Below are 17337 nucleotides of genomic sequence, written 5' to 3' on the forward strand. Positions count from 1 at the left end.
GAGGCATCTAGAGATTCCAGCTCTAGTTGTGTTCCAGCTCTAGTTGTGTTCCACTTCATGAACATTTCGGACATTCAGTGAGAAGAGGCCAACCTTGTGAGGATCCCGAGGCATCCAGAGATGCACCAGCAAGATCAGAGCATCTCCAAAACTGCAGCTCTTGTGGAGGTGTTCCCGGTCTGCAGTGGTCAGTATCTATCAAAAGCAGTCCAAGGAAGGAACAGTGGTGAACCTGAGACAGGGTCATGGGTGGCCAAGGCTCATTGACGTGCATGAGGAGCGAAGGCTGCCCCGTGTGATCCGATCCAACAGACGAGCTACTGTTGCTCAAATTGCTGAAGGAGTTAATGCTGGTTCCGATAGAAAGGTGTCAGAATACCCAGTGCAGGACGGGTCAGGCCTGTTTTGTCAGCAAAAGGGGGACCAACACAATATTAGGCAGGTGGTCATAATTTTATGCCTGGTTGGTGTACATCCAGGGTGTATATTCCTGCTTCAGCTCAGTTTTCATCTACAGTTTTTCTCAACAAACTTCTTGATGATGTCACCAAAGGTGATAGGAAGTGGTAGCTCAGTGGTTATGGTGTTGGCCTACTGATCAGAAGCTTGTGGACCACAAAGCTGCCACTGCTGAGCCTCTAAGCAAGGCCTATAGCCCTCAATTGTAATTTAAAAATAATGAGACGAATATAAGTTACCAAATACCATAAATCTAAGTGAAACACAGCCATATTAATTCTCCATACTATTTAATATTTCATCATTTGTGCTGATTGTATCACTAAACACTGTGATGCATTGTATAACCATCTCTTTATCGCTAAAGCCTACAAAATGTAGCGTCAGATAACAATAATTCTTTAATTTGCAAATACAATTATAACACATTATCAGCCCCTGAGAGGACATAATGCTGATAATAACAAGTGATGTATCTCTATTATAGGGCTCAGATCTGAAGTGGGTAATAAAATCACTCCATAAATGCTTATGTGGTTATGTGATCAAGATATAATAGCTAAAAGCTTCTTCACTAATCTGCTGTCATTGTTAACCACATTAAAACTGATGCAAGGGTGCTACATCACGTCATTACATATGCTACAAGAGGCGCTTCGACTCCATCTCGCTAGTGTTCAGAACTTGCACAGGTTTATTTTGAATAGTAAGGATGAGAACTTCTCTGGAAGTCTGGAAGGCAGAATAGAAAGAGAAAATAAGAAGAAGATGAAGCAGAACTGTGGTAAGTGGTGGAGAAAACCTTATTATGAAATAATAATATGAAAAAATGTAATTATTTAAAAGCAGAGGTCAACAAAAAAAGAAAAGAAAAAATACACTCACCAAATTAGAAGAGAATAGATCCAAAGTTTTTGAAGACCAGAAACCTGTTGCTCCGACTTTAGACACAAGCTACAGAGTGGATACCTCCAAAACAATGTAAACTTTATCATATTGTGATGCAGAGATCCATCCATCCATTTTCTATACCCACTTTATTCCTAATTAGGGTCACGGGGATCTGCTGGAGCCTATCCCAGTGCACATTGGGCGAAAGGCAGGGGTACACTCTGGACAGGTCGCCAGTCCATCACAGGGCCACACATATAGACAGACAACCTCACACATGGGCAATTTAGAAATACCAATCAACCTAATGTACATATATTTGGACTGTGGGAGGAAACTGGAGTAAACCCACAAAGGCACAGGGAGAACATGCAAACTCCACACAGAAAGGCCCCCGCCTGTTCGAACCCGGGATGTGAGGCAACAGCGCTAACCATTAAGCCACCATGCTGCCCCGATGCAGAGATTATTTTTGAAAAAATACAGGCTCAGGTTGAAGGCTTAAAGCCCGAACAATTGTGATAATAATTAATCCGCGAAATAATCGTAGTATACTAGTATTTTAGCCAGAGAGACAAAAACAGTTCAATTTACAATTTTAATATTCAGGTGTGTGCCTCAGTTTCAGGTTAAACACATGGTACTGAGCAGAAAAAAGCAGCTTAAGTATCATTACAGTAGCTGAGTGGCTGAATACACACACACACACACACACACATGAGGTACTCCATGAAAAGAGGCACACACCTCACTAATTTCCTCTCACTAAATATACAACAATGGCATAAGGACATAAATAAAGGCACAATCCACACATACACACATGAAACAAAAGGCTCTTTGCCTTAAAGCTAATATTTACAGCACTGGATCCTAGCATATGCAGTGTAAGGTACAGAGTAAACATGCTAGACATATCGTGAAAGTAAACACAGACAGCGATGCAGCGCTCTTATTTTACAGCAAACTTTCAGAGATCAGTCTAAAATCCACCTCATTTCAGGATATATAGGCTTTTCTTGTAAGGTTAGCTTTTACTCGGTAGTTAGCTTTTGCTAGGTTTTTTTCCTAGGCCACTGATTAGCTTCTGTGTTTAGCCTTTACACACTAGTTTGCTTCTGAATGTAAATGAATTGTAGCTTTTCACTGGGGTGAAACCTTTCACGTGCGTATTTGATGAAGCTCTATGAAGAGATAAATAAAGAGGTTGGCGAGAGAAAGTGGTGTCCATCCATCTGTCCACTTGTCTCTATAGGCCTGTTGGAGACATGGCAGAGCATCTCAAGGTGGAAAGACTGGACATGCTGACTGTTTGGATGAAAAGTACAGTGGATGTGATCAATACAGTGTGACAATAACATGTGAGAGGGGACAGGAAACAACAACTTGTGTAGATTTATCCAAGATTAGCTCCATTCACTTTCAGATCAAATTCATATAGAGGTTGGGAGGTGACCAGACATGCTGAATATAAAGCTAATATGAAGATTATTAGAGAACATGAGTCATTATAGCTTCTTTTTAAGAACTTACTATACACACATGTTGATTTATTTCATTTGAGGTTTTCTCCGTTTTATGGATTATTAAACTCTATATCCTTAGTGTAAGGCTAGGCAGTACATTGTGTTTAAGAGTCCAGCCTTGTCTGGTCATCTGAACCTCATCAAGGTCTGTGAGGAGATAAATAAAGTGTTTAGAGAGATAAAGAGGTGTTCATCCATCCTTTTTGGAAATCCTGGACATACTGAAGATAGAGAGTAGGAGTAAGAGCTGCCAGTGGCAGATGTTCATGACAAGGCTTGAACCTCAAAAAGCGCCCTAATTGCTCTACTGCATAAAATTATATTTCCTCAGAGCAGAAGGGATCTCCAACACAGATCATAAAGGCAGAGCTTCAGATCTTCAGATCAGCATCGGCGTTCTCATTTTCTGTACAAAGTGCCTTTCGCAATGCTCACTGTCCTTCTATTTGTTCCTGACTCATCCACCGAGAGTTTCCTCTCATGCTCATAAGTGGCTGTTTTTACAAGCTGGATATTGACATGGAAACCACATCACGTGAGGACAGAAAGGAGAATCAGGGCAAAGATTGAATACTGTACACACTGCTTAAAGGAGGCTTTATATACAGAGAGTAACTGTCTTACATGGTCCTTAACACGGGTCAGGCTTTATTATGTTCAGAAAGAGAGAGGCTTTTTTCATTTCGAAAAATGCCGTGTGTATCTATTAGACGCTGGTACAGTTGGTGATGGGTGGCGTCTCGGCTTTGCTGCGTACTCCCTTGACTTCGTTGGACGGAGATCCCCCGTTGCTCTGGCACTTGAACACTTGCTTGTACGCCTTCCGGAAATTTTCGGAGAGGAAAGCATAGATGATGGGGTTGACAGAGGAGTTGCTGTAGGCCAGGCAGTGAGCGATGACGCGGAACATAAAAGATGCTTGGTTCAGAGGGAACGAGCCGAACTCCACCCACAGATGGACGATATGATGAGGGAGCCAGGAGAGGCAGAAGACCACCACGACTACCAACACCGTCTGTGCCGTCTGAGGAAAAATACATATACATATTTATTTAAAATCAGTACAACATTTCCCATCCTTATCTCGGTGCTGATTGGCACCAAAGCTAGCCATTGAAAGCGGGTAAAGTGAAGAACTCCACTGTAAATGCTTAAAAATTGCTTTTTGGGGTTTTTTTACACCATTTTCTTCCATTGACAATCTCTATCAACTAGCTAGATCCTCCATATCATACAGCACCTACCAACTGTGGAGAGTGAAGGCTTCCTCAAAGTCCTAGATTCTGCCATTTTGTACGAACACCAGATCAGAGAAGGGTATGACTGCCTAACGGCTACGGATCAAAGGCTATAACTGGCTAATGGCCATGTGGCACCACTTGAGAGCCAAGAAAAATAATGTAAAAGCTGCCAGAGAAGAAGAACAAACCTAACAGTGTCTCTTTCTCTGTGAAAAGATAATAATCTTGTTACTATGTAATAAATATATTATAAAAACGACATAATTGATTTAATTATTTTTTTCTTAGTAAAACCTTCATGGTTGCCATGGAAATATACAGAGATACAATACTTCCTTAATCCCTGTGTACTTAATACTGCCCTTTTTGAAGGAAATAAAAGCCCTCAAGGTTTCATAGAATAGTCATTGAATCATATTAAAATGGATCCCAGCATCTGAATGGATGTAATTTTAATTAATTGTTATTAGCTTATAATTTTTTTGGTTATTACAGTAATTTATGGTTACTTGGCTGCAAAATTAGCATCAAAGTGAACACAAGTGAACACTATATTACAGAGAGGAGGTCAGAGCCCTGACTGCTTGGTGGTCAGACAACAACCAGTCCCTGAAGGTCAGTAAAGCAAAGGAGATGATTGTAGACTATAGGAAAGAGACGAGTGGCTTAGTACGCCTCAATCCACATCCACTCTATAGGACATTTACCTGAAACGGTGCCTGAGGAGAGCCATAAAGATCATCAACGACAGCAGTCACATAGAACACTCGCGTTCAACTGCTTCCATCTGGCAGGCACTACCAGAGAACTCGAGAATGCAAATAGACTCAAAAACCCTTTCTTCTAAGCTATCAGAGCCTTAAACAGTCAATGATGGTGCAATTTCCACAGCCACCCTTTCTGCACATTAGTAGGTACATCCCAACCCATCTATATCTAGTATAGTTTGTGTATGTCTTGTGCATTTCTCTGTGTGTTTTTTTTTTTTTGCCCTGGATATACTTGCTATTGCAGTCACAGTTTTGGGACACTTTTTGGGTTGGGCTCGGCCCCTTAGTTCCAGTGAAAGGAACTTTTAATGCTTCAGCATACCAAGACATTTTGGACAATTTCATGCTCCCAACTTTGTGGGAACAGTTTGGTGGATTTTCTTCTTCCAACATGACTGTGCACCAGTGCATAAAGCAAGGTCCATAAAGACATGGATGAGTGAGTTTGGTGTGGAGGAACTTGACTGGCCTGCACAGAGTCCTGACCTCAACCCCATAGAACACCTTTGGGATGAATTAGAGCGGAGACTGTGAGACAGACCTTCTCACCCAACATCAGTGCCTGACCTCACAAATGTGCTTCTAGTGGAATGGTCAAAAATGCCCATTAACACACTCCTAAACCTTGTGGAAAGCCTTCCCAGAAGAGTTGAAGCTGTTATAGCTGCAAAGGGCGGGACAACTCCATATTATATTCATGTGTATGTAAAGGCAGACGTCCCAAAACTTTTGGCTACATAGTGTATGTTATATGTTAATATATGGATTTCTCAATAATTGCTTCCATAAGAATTTCAATGAGCAGTTTTCCATGTCTGTCCAAATGACAAATAAAAGTCTTTGACTTTATATATCGATCTATTAAACATGCAATAAGCTAAACAACTCCATTCATTATTTCCATTCATTTTTCTATCTAGTTGATTAATAGTTGTCTCAAAAAAGATATTTTCCTGAGCCATTTTCCCATTACACTCGACCTTGACTATACCTGAACTCATTTAAGAGGAATTCCTAATTCATGGGATTCATTAGATATGCAGAATAAGTGCAATATATGTCAGTTACTAAACTAAAAATTTTTTATTTTGTTATTTTTATAATAAGCTAATATTCAATGAATAATTCTTATTAATCAATATGAAATAAAACTATTCAGACAATCACTTGAAATAAACTTAAACTAGAAATTAAGAGCCAGAATCTAGTCAAAACAATGAGATATAAAGTTAAAATTTCATCAGACAAAGTCAAACTTATATGAAGAGACGTTAAGACATCGACACAGCTTGAAATATTAATATAAACATAATATTAAGTCACAATGTTAAAATAATGAGTTTTAACAACTTATTTTGAATTAATGTGTTCATATCTTAATAAAATAATGAGATATTAAGTAGAATTATATAAAGATTATTTGAAAGGATATGCTGAAATAAGGGAAGTCTGAATAGTAACAATATTCTAAGAAAATGAGTTATTATTTCAAATTAACACCATAATATCTTTTATATAGAAGTTATTAGGTTGTAATAACAACTAGAACATTTATCCATCCATTTTCTGGAGCACTTATCCTACAAGAGGGTCACAGGGAACTTGGAATCTGTTTTTAGGGGACACGGGGCACAAGGCAGGACACACACACACACACACACACACACACACACACACAGACTATTTAAAGATGCCTACGGTGCATGTCTTTGGACTGAGGGAGGAAACAGAGTACACAGAAGAAACCCCTGAAGCACGGAGAATCTGCAAACTGATCAACAACAGAAACCAACCATGGGCTGGTTGAGTTAGACAGCTAACTAGATTAGAGATGAATTATGGATTAACAGTGTGAATATCTTACTTCTTAAACACAATGTAGTTTTCTTCTTCCTCAAAATGAGCATCAGTGAAATTCTGTAGAATAAGAATAATAAAAACTTCTATACATTCTGAGCTAAAGACAAAGTGACGTATATGAATATCAACACTAATAGATAAATCATTGAGACCTCTCTCTCTCTCTCTCTCTCTCTCTCTGTGTGTGTGTTCATTAATTTAACTTTAATTAGCTAGAATCATGATGTGATGAAGAAGAGAGCTGAATTTTTCTGTCTCTCTGTTTCTGTGTGTGTGTGTGTGTGTGTGTGTAAGCGTGTACACAGATAGGAGCTGACGTTTCGTAAGCGCAGCGATAGTGCCGTTTCCTCAGCTGCATTTTAACAGCACTGTTCTCAGAGAACGGAGTGAGTAATGTCCATCTGAACGCTGCTTTTAACCTTCATCAGTCACGCTGATAAGAGAGAGGCTCCACTTTCCTCGGGCTCACGCCGACCGGACACGACTCGCCGTAGCAAAGTGAATCCAGCACACACCTTCAAAATAAACAAAACCCAAAGAGAGATGCTTCGTCATATCGTGTCATTATCTTATCGAACCACTCAGGGCAGCACTTTATCATGTTAATGTGAGCAGTTTAGCGTTTGTTTCATGGCAGACGGTGTTCGGTCTGTCGAGTCTGACTGTTAAATCAACATGGAAAATGGTGACGCTTTGGAAAACGCCCTGAGCTTAATAATTTATATGATCGTTATCATATAAAAAAAAAGAGAGATTAACTGTTTTAAAACGGACTTTGCTGGGGCAAGAAATGAGATTTTTACTCTTTTAGCGTAGATTCAATCACGTATCCTTGATGGTTGTAATACAACAGATTATAATTAACACGTCAGGATCCATCTGTCTGTCGATTAAGGACACGCCCCTTTCTGTAGGATAGAATACACAATCATATTTGATGTGCATGTGACAAATATCAGCCCAAATATAGAGCAAATCTAGAGGGTGTGTCACTGTGAAATATAGAGTCTGGGTTAGATAGAAATCAGCCCTAGCCTCCCAACGATCTTAGCACTGTTACTGGTGCTGCTGTGACTCAAACAAACAAACAAACAAACAAACAAACAAAAACTTTGTATGTCCTTACATCAAATGCGTATACCTGATCGCACATTTGTATCAGCACTATACATGTTTTGGTTCTACACTGGCTTAAAAAGAGTTGGCTGGAGTTTTATATAAAACCCCAGGGTTCTTTCCATAGCTGCAAAGTACCAAGTATATACATACATTCTGCTATAGTTTTTAAATTGTATTTTACATGACTATAACATGATCATTATTATTATTACAAACAAATGCCAAGAAATAACTCAAAACATTTAGAATGAATGAACCCATAGTTTCTATATAGAACCTTTTCACGAGCTACAAATAACCCTGTAGTGTTCCATTGACCTAAGCCATAAAAAGAGGTTCTGTATAGAAGTTTTTACGGTTTCTAAACATGAAGCACCCGATAGAACCTTTGCACAGGCTACAAAGAACTTTTGATCAAAAAAGGGGCCTATATAGAAAACCCTTTAATGGGTTCCAAATATGACGCATCCCATAGAACCCTTTAAGTGTGTGTATCGAACCTTTCAGCAGTTCTACATTTGAAGCGTCTTATAGATCCCTTTAAGTGTGTGTATCGAACCTTTCAGCTGTTCTACATTTGAAGCGTCTTATACATCCCTTTAAGTGTGTGTATCGAACCTTTCAGCTGTTCTAAATTTGAAGCATCTTATAGAACCCTTTAGGGGTGTGTATCGAACCTTTCAGCAGTTCTACATTTGAAGCGTCTTATAGATCCCTTTAAGTGTGTGTATCGAACCTTTCAGCTGTTCTACATTTGAAGCATCTTATACATCCCTTTAAGTGTGTGTATCGAACCTTTCAGCTGTTCTACATTTGAAGCGTCTTATAGATCCCTTTAAGTGTGTGTATCGAACCTTTCAGCTGTTCTAAATTTGAAGCATCTTATAGAACCCTTTAGGGGTGTGTATCGAACCTTTCAGCTGTTCTACATTTGAAGCACCTTATAGATCCCTTTAAGTGTGTGTATCGAACCTTTCAGCTGTTCTAAATTTGAAGCATCTTATAGAACCCTTTAGGGGTGTGTATCGAACCTTTCAGCTGTTCTACATTTGAAGCGTCTTATAGATCCCTTTAAGTGTGTGTATCGAACCTTTCAGCAGTTCTAAATTTGAAGCACCTTATAGAACCCTTTAGGGGTGTGTATCGAACCTTTCAGCAGTTCTAAATTTGAAGCACCTTATAGAACCCTTTAGGGGTGTGTATCGAACCTTTCAGCTGTTCTAAATTTGAAGCACCTTATAGAACCCTTTAGGGGTGTGTATCGAACCTTTCAGCAGTTCTAAATTTGAAGCACCTTATAGAACCCTTTAGGGGTATGTATTGAACCTTTCAGCTGTTCTACATTTGAAGCACCTTATAGAACCCTTTAGGGGTGTGTATCAAACCTTTCAGCTGTTCTACATTTGAAGCACCTTATAGAACCCTTTAGGTGTGTGTATCAAACCTTTCAGCTGTTCTACATTTGAAGCACCTTATAGAACCCTTTAGGTGTGTGTATCGAACCTTTCTGCAGTTCTAAATTTGAAGCACCTTATAGAACCCTTTAGGGGTGTGTATTGAACCTTTCAGCAGTTCTAAATTTGAAGCACCTTATAGAACCCTTTAAGTGTGTGTATCAAACCTTTCAGCAGTTCTAAATTTGAAGCACCTTATAGAACCCTTTAGGGGTGTGTATCAAACCTTTCAGCTGTTCTACATTTGAAGCACCTTATAGAACCCTTTAAGGTTCTACATAGAACCTTTTCACAGGATATTAAGAACACTACAGTGTACATTTAATCAAACCCAGCTGTTTTAAATCTGAAGCCCCCAGTAGAACCCTTTAAAGTTCTGTATGAAACCTTTTCTTTTGAGAATATAGTAAAAGTCCGATCCTGAAACCTACAGTACTTGACCACACAGGACCTCCTTGCACCTTGTTTTATTTTTTGCACTATTATAACAGGTTCATTTTGTTTTGTCCGGCTTCGTCATTGATTTGTTGCTCTCCTAAAACAAAGACAAGAGTATCCGAGTTGTGTGTTTTTCTCTATATTTTCAGGTCAGGAAAGGTTTTATGTGCTTGTTATATAATACACCGATTTATAGAGTGAGAAAACACTAAAGCGGTCAGTCCTCTAATTCACATTTGCGTTACAATCCAGTATCATGGCTATCACATTATACTACATGATATAACAGATTTTTAATCCAGTATACCTAAATGTTCACCAAAACACTGAAATTTTCATCTTATAGTAGATGTCATAAATAAAGGCTAGCTATGAAGATGACTAGACCAATTTACTACTAAGTTACAAACTAATACAGAGGTGTGTATGAGAATATCACGACACCCCAATTAACCCATTACAGCAGTTTAGTAATTAGAGTAATTCCCCAGAAACACGTACAGAACAAGCAACAGTGACCCGTTATCCAATGTTAGCTAATGTTAAGATCATATTAAGTCAGTTATCTAACTTGAGTTCAACTGCTGACTGCATTGTACTGACTGTAGTGTACTGCCTGTAATGTACTGACTGCATTGTACTGACTGTAATGTACTGACTGCATCATACTGACTATAATGTACTGACTGCATTGTACTGACTGTACTGTACTGACTTTAATATATTGACTGTAGTATACTGAATGTAATGTACTGACTGCATTGCACTGACTGTACTGACTGCACTGTACTAACTGTATTGTACTGACTGTAATGTACTGATTGCATCATACTGACTGCATTGTACTGACTGTATTGTACTGACTAATGTACTGAATGTATTGTACCGATTGTATTGTACTGACTGCATTTTACTGACTGTATTGTACTGACTGTAATGTACTGATTGCATTGTACTGATTGTACTGTACTAATTGTATTGTACTAACTGTAATATACCTACTGCGTCATACTGACTGTACTGAACTGACTGCATTGTACTGACTGTAGTGTACTGATTGCATTGTACTGATTGTATTGTACTGCCTGTAATGTACTGATTGTACTGTACTGACTCTAGTGTACTGAGTAATGTGTCAGTCCTCCTGTAATCCAGCGAACAGTGGAGAAGAACCATCATAGGGCTACCTCTGATGATCAAAAGTCTTTGACAGCTTTTCACCTCCCCTGCATCATGGCTTTAGCTGTAGGAGTTTTTTCACCCATAGTGGATTCCTCTGTTACATATTGCACATCAGCTCCAGTTTTACTGGAGTCCCTACATTTTTGACATTTGTCATTTCCATGAGCCACATTTGGGGACCATGTCAGTGTTCAGGCCCGAGTCTGGTTTCACACCATTCATGTTAATATTACTTAAGCTTAGGTAGGCTATAAGCTGCTTAATCAATGCCAGCATTGCTACATTGGCTACAGTTCAGTTTTTACATTTCTGCCACATCTTCAGTATATTTCAAGCTAATGTATTTCTGCCATTCGATATCAGCAAAGAAATGCAGGTCAATTCGCTTATACATCCACAATAGTCAGAGCAGGTATCAGGAACCTGTGCATTGCCAGCTGAAGGTAATTGAATTTTTAAAGTGGGAGCAGTGAAGAAGGAAAGAGATTTATTTCATAAACCCAAGCTGGAAAAAAAATCCTTTGGGACTTAAAACCTGAAGATGCAACTCTAACGATGCCATTTACAGCTCAGTTTGTGATGTGAAAGAAGATTATTAAAACGTAAAAGGTGTATTTAAAAGCCTTACCTTCCTCTTAGATGCCTCTGATTTTTTGGACATGTTCTTCAGTTTTTTGTGTAAGTGATTTAAAACCTGTAACATGCAGAAAATGAAGAGAAATGTGTAAGAGAAAATCTATTCTCTCTTTCAAACTTATTTTCTTTCTTCTATGTCCTTCTTTCCTTCACCATTAAATCCTGTCAAAGCCATGAGAACACCCCCCCCATGAGTCCAGAAATAATCCTATAATAATTACTGCCTTTGAAACAAAATTAAATCATAGAAAACATGGGGAGAAAAGTCCATCTATCTTTCTGTCTATCCGTCTATTCATCCTTCCATCCATTGCAATGTGGTTCCTCACTGTAAACAATGTTATCCACAGTAGAGACGCACCTTCAGTGTGCACACTTTATTGGCGCAGACTGACTGTTACTGACTGTACTGACTTTAATGTACTGACTGTATTCTACTGACTGTAGTGTTCTGAATATTGTACTGATTTTAGTGTACTGACTGTAGAGTACTGACTGCAGTGTAGTTACTGCAGAGCACTGATTATATTTTACTAACTTTTGTATACTGATGTTTGTGTACTGAATGTAGTGTACTGACTACTGTACTGATTTTAGTGTACTGACTGTAGAGTACTGATTGTGTTATACTGACTGTAGTGTACTGACTACTGTACTGATTTTAGTGTACTGACTGTAGAGTACTGATTGTGTTATACTGACTGTAGTGTATTGACTGTAATGTACTGACTGTAGTGTAATGACAATTGCACTGATTTTAGTGTACTGACTGTAGAGTACTGATTATGTTATACTGACTGTAGAGTACTGATTATGTTATACTGACTGTAGAGTAGTGATTATGTTATACTAGTGTATTGATTGTATTGTACTGACTGTAGTGTACTGACTGTAGTGTATTGAGTGTAGTGTATTGACTGTAATGTACTGACTGCAGTGAAGGGACTGTAGAGTACTGATTATATTGTGCTGACTGAAGTGTACTGACTGTAATGTACTGATTATATTGTACTGACTGTAGTGTGATGACTGAGATGTACTTAGTGTATTGTACTGAATGTAATGTACTCATTGTAGTGTACTGACTGCAGTGTGCTGACATCATAGTACTGACTGTATTGTACTGACTGTAATGTACTGACTGAAATGTACTGACATCATAGTACTGACATTATTGTACTGACTGTAATGTACTGACATTAGTGTCCTGACTGTATTGTACTGACTCTAATGTACTGACATTATTGTACTGACTGTACTGTACTGACTGTAATGTACAGACGTCATTGTACTGACTGTACTGTACTGACTGTAAAGTACAGGCGTCATTGTACTGATTCTAATGTACTGACATTATTGTACTGACTGTATTGTACTGACTGTAATGTACAGACGGCATTGTATTGACTGTAATGTATAGGGTGTCATTGTACTGACTCTAATGTACTGACATTATTGTACTGACTGTATTGTACTGACTGTAATGTACAGACGGCATTGTACTGACTGTAATGTACAGGGTGTCATTGTACTGACTCTAATGTACTGACATTATTGTACTGACTGTACTGTACTGACTGTAATGTACAGACGTCATTGTACTGACTGTACTGTACTGACTGTAAAGTACAGGCGTCATTGTACTGATTCTAATGTACTGACATTATTGTACTGACTGTAATGTACAGATGGCATTGTACTGACTGTAATGTATAGGGTGTCATTGTACTGACTCTAATGTACTGACATTATTGTACTGACTGTATTGTACTGACTGTAATGTACAGACGGCATTGTACTGACTCTAATGTATAGGGTGTCATTGTACTGACTCTAATGTACTGACATTATTGTACTGACTGTATTGTACTGACTGTAATGTACAGACGGCATTGTACTGACTGTAATGTATAGGGTGTCATTGTACTGACTCTAATGTACTGACATTATTGTACTGACTGTATTGTACTGACTGTAATGTACAGACGGCATTGTACTGACTGTAATGTATAGGGTGTCATTGTACTGATTCTAATGTACTGACATTATTGTACTGACTGTATTGTACTGACTGTAATGTACAGATGGCATTGTACTGACTGTAATGTATAGGGTGTCATTGTACTGACTCTAATGTACTGACATTATTGTACTGACTGTATTGTACTGACTGTAATGTACAGACGGGATTGTACTGACTGTAATGTATAGGGTGTCATTGTACTGACTCTAATGTACTGACATTATTGTACTGACTGTATTGTACTGACTGTAATGTACAGACGGCATTGTACTGACTGTAATGTATAGGGTGTCATTGTACTGATTCTAATGTACTGACATTATTGTACTGACTGTACTGTACTGACTATAATGTACAGACGTCATTGTACTGACTGTACTGTACTGACTGTAAAGTACAGGCGTCATTGTACTGACTGTAATATACTGACATTATTGTACTGACTGTAATGTACAGACCTCATTGTACTGACTATACTGTACTGACTGTAATGTACAGATGTCATTGTACTGACTATACTGTACTGACTGTAATGTACAGATGTCATTGTACTGACTGTACTGTACTGACTGTAATGTACAGGCGTCACTGTACTGACTCTAATGTACTGACATTATTGTACTAACTGTAATGTACTGACTGTATTGTACTCAGTAATGTGTGAGTCCTCTTGTAATCCGGCTAACAGTGGAGAAGAACCACCACAGGGCTACTGCTGAAGATTCATGCTGGTGCAATCTCAGCGCAGCAGTGACAGTAACCTGCTAGTGTGTGTGTGTGTGTGTGTGTGTGTGTTTGTGTGTGTGTGTGCGTGTTTGTGTGGCAAGTAAGTGCACCCAGCATAGAAAGACCAAAGTCAGCTTCTGCACCCGAAACACTCAGTTACAATATATTTGTAGAGTACGCTTTTTTTCTCTTTTTCTATTATTCACAATCACACTCTTTCTCTTTCTCTTTACATTTTGCAGTAGTCTTTCTTCCTAATTTATTCCCACATTTCTTTATTAATTTTCTTCAGTATTCTTTCTTTCTTTCACTCAATTTGTATTTCTCAATTTTGTTTCTTCCACTTAATCATTTTCTTTACCTCTTCTCTCTTTAATTTCTCTCTCTCTCTCTCTCTCTCTCTCTCTTTCTTTCTTTCTTTCTTTTCTCTTCCTCTAATCTGCTCTCTCTCTCTCTCTCTCTCTCTCTCCCTCTCTTTTACATTTTTCTTAATAGGTATGTTTATTTTTTCTCAGCTACTCTTTTTCTCTTCTACAATGCTTTAATAAACAACAAAGCAAGCAAAGGGAAACTAATATTTCTTTTTCTTTCTTTCTTTCTTTCTTTCTTTCTTTCTTTCTTTCTTTCCTTTACTTGTATATAAATAATAATAATAATAATAATAATGATAATAATTATAATAATTATTATATAATATAATTATTATTAGTAGTATTATTATTAATGTTGTTGTTGTTGTGTATAATTTATTAGTGTTTATTCTGTTCACTCACGCTGGCGTAGCAGAAGCAGATGAGCACCAGCGGCAGAACGTATCCGAACACGAAGGTGCACACCACATAGATCTTCCGGTCCCGCGCGCTCGGCCACAGCTCCCAGCAGTACGTGGCGTTCTCCTCGCGCTTGATGATGTTCTGGTAGTGCGCCACGGGAGCCGCCATGGCCAGCGACAGCGCCCAGATCACTGCGATGGCGCGCACGGCGTGTCGAGCCACGCGCACCCCGGAGCACCTGCGCGAGTGCACAATGGCAACGTAGCGATCCACGGACATGGCGGAGAGCGTGAATATGCTCACGAGCATAGAGACGGTGAAGAAGTAGTGCGTAAACTTGCAGAGAAACGCGCCAAGCACCCAGGTGGGCAGCACGTACACGGTGGCCTGGAAGGGCACGCAGAAGAGCAGGTAGGACAGGTCAGCCACGCTCAGGTTCAGGATGAAGATGTTAGTGGTGCCGCGCGGCGCTCCGGGACGTCTGCGCGCCAGCACCGCGATCACCACCGAGTTACCCAGGACGCCCAGCGCGAAGATGAGCGCGAAGGCTAGCAGGGCGACTACGTTGTCTGCACCGATGCCGAGCGCCAGCTTTCCCGATGCCGCCGCCTCCGCCGTTCCGTTCTCACACCATCCGGCGGTGTGGTCACTCGCACCAGTCCGGTTCATCCCTTCCTTCAGGTCCATAAGGTCCATTATGTCCCACAAACACTGCATGAAGCACGCAGACGTACACACTCACACACTCTCCGTGCGCACTTCCCAAATGACTCTCGATGCGCGCTGATGCTGGTTATGTGCTCATTTCGGCTCCAGAAAGTCTCTCTCTCTCTCTCTCTCTCTCTCTCTCTCTCTCACACACACACACACACACACCCACACACGCTCAAACTCTATTCACTCCTGAGCATAAGAAGTCTTGTCTAAAACTTTAAACCTGATTCTGACCTAAAAGTAAGTGTCTCACAAAGAGACATAGACAGAGAGAGGTGCGCGCTCCCGCTGATTATGGAGCTGCGGTGCGCGTTCCCGGATCCAGTTATGTGGAGTGTTTTGTAGAGAATGATCATTCTTATTCATAATCAGTGAGATACACAAGCCGTTAATAAACTCTCCAGAGAAACATAATAGCTATCATCAGCATCCATCTCTCTCTCTCTCTCTCTCTCTCTCCCACACACACACACAGTATGCGCAAGATGCCCGACCCTTGAGTCTTTCACATCAACAGAAGACCACATCAGTTATTTCTCTCTCATCATCCCTCAACAGGATTCGGAGGCTACAGTGGGCAGAGACTCACCCAACCTGGAGATTTGAATATAAAAAAGACCTGAAAAAAAGACTAGGTGACCATTTTTTAAATCATCCAGTTGTATTGCATTCATGTCGAACCTGTGGTTTGCTTTTAGACAGCCAAGAAGCTACAACCCTGTCCCCAAGACGATTAGCGTGAAGGTGTTGATAGTGCTCTTTTTGAGCACTTTGGTGTACAGGTGATAAAGCTAGGCTGAAAAAAAAGGACTAAAGCGCCACTGCATCGGTCAGTTTTTGTACAAGCAAACTAACTGCACCGTGGTGACTCAAGTGGTTAAGGCTCTGGGTTGTTGATCTGAGGATCAGGGTTCAAGCCCCAACACCACTGCTGGGCAATTGAGCAAGGCCCTTAACCCTCTCTGGTCCAGGGGCGCTGTATCATATCTGATCCCAACTTCCTCAGTTAGGATATGTGAAGAAAAGAATTCCACTTAGCTGTAATGTATGTGTAGTGATAATAAAGGCTTCAGTTCTTCTGAAATAGTACTCTTCCAGATGAATCTTGTACACCGCTGAAGGTCAGATGTTAATTCTGCGGATGAATATGCACATGGTTCACGGTGGATTTGTCCTTTAAGAGCCCTTCAGAACAATCATTAGCACTTGGCCCTCACCCAGTTCCAGCTTCAGTTCAAGTTCAAAAACACGTTATTAGCATGACATTATGCAACAGTAATTGTAACAGAGAGGAACAGAACAGACAGACGTCCCGCTGTGGCGTGGCTTCAGCGCTATATTCATGTGCATGGTCTCGAATTAGCCTACTTCAAAATCAATAAGCAATACATTACTGCATGGGGAAGTTTTCACTGGTTATCAGAGCAATTTGCCGAGATAACACTGGTTCCTGTTTATATTCCAGTTCACCAAGCTGGTAAACACCTCCCACTTTACTGCTCAAAGGTCTGGATGATATACGATA

The 17337-nt window shown here is 39.8% G+C and overlaps 1 protein-coding gene across 1 annotated transcript; it reads right to left on the bottom strand.

Annotated features, from left to right (window-relative positions):
- Positions 1-1934: 1934 nt before the first annotated feature.
- LOC131370659 (galanin receptor type 1-like) lies at positions 1935-16421 on the bottom strand. Its single transcript, XM_058418059.1, has 3 exons — positions 15099-16421; positions 11569-11634; positions 1935-3900 (listed from the first exon to the last, which is right to left on the bottom strand). The coding sequence occupies exons 1-3, from the start codon at positions 15813-15815 to the stop codon at positions 3583-3585; spliced, it is 1101 nt and encodes a 366-aa protein (XP_058274042.1). The 5' UTR covers positions 15816-16421; the 3' UTR covers positions 1935-3582.
- Between the last annotated feature and the right edge of the window lie 916 nt (positions 16422-17337).

The sequence above is a fragment of the Hemibagrus wyckioides genome, linkage group LG20 (assembly GCF_019097595.1).
Source record: "Hemibagrus wyckioides isolate EC202008001 linkage group LG20, SWU_Hwy_1.0, whole genome shotgun sequence".
Taxonomy (NCBI): domain Eukaryota; kingdom Metazoa; phylum Chordata; class Actinopteri; order Siluriformes; family Bagridae; genus Hemibagrus; species Hemibagrus wyckioides.

Bases quoted from the DNA above. Each gene is read 5' to 3' on its own strand.
- LOC131370659 (XM_058418059.1), bottom strand. From the start codon at position 15,815: ATGCAGTGTTTGTGGGACATAATGGACCTTATGGACCTGAAGGAAGGG. The intron at 11,635-15,098 runs GTGAGTGAACAG...TGCATGTTACAG, and splicing joins TCTGCTTCTGCTACGCCAGC to GTTTTAAATCACTTACACAA. The intron at 3,901-11,568 runs GTAAGGCTTTTA...ATTTTTCCTCAG, and splicing joins CAGAGGCATCTAAGAGGAAG to ACGGCACAGACGGTGTTGGT.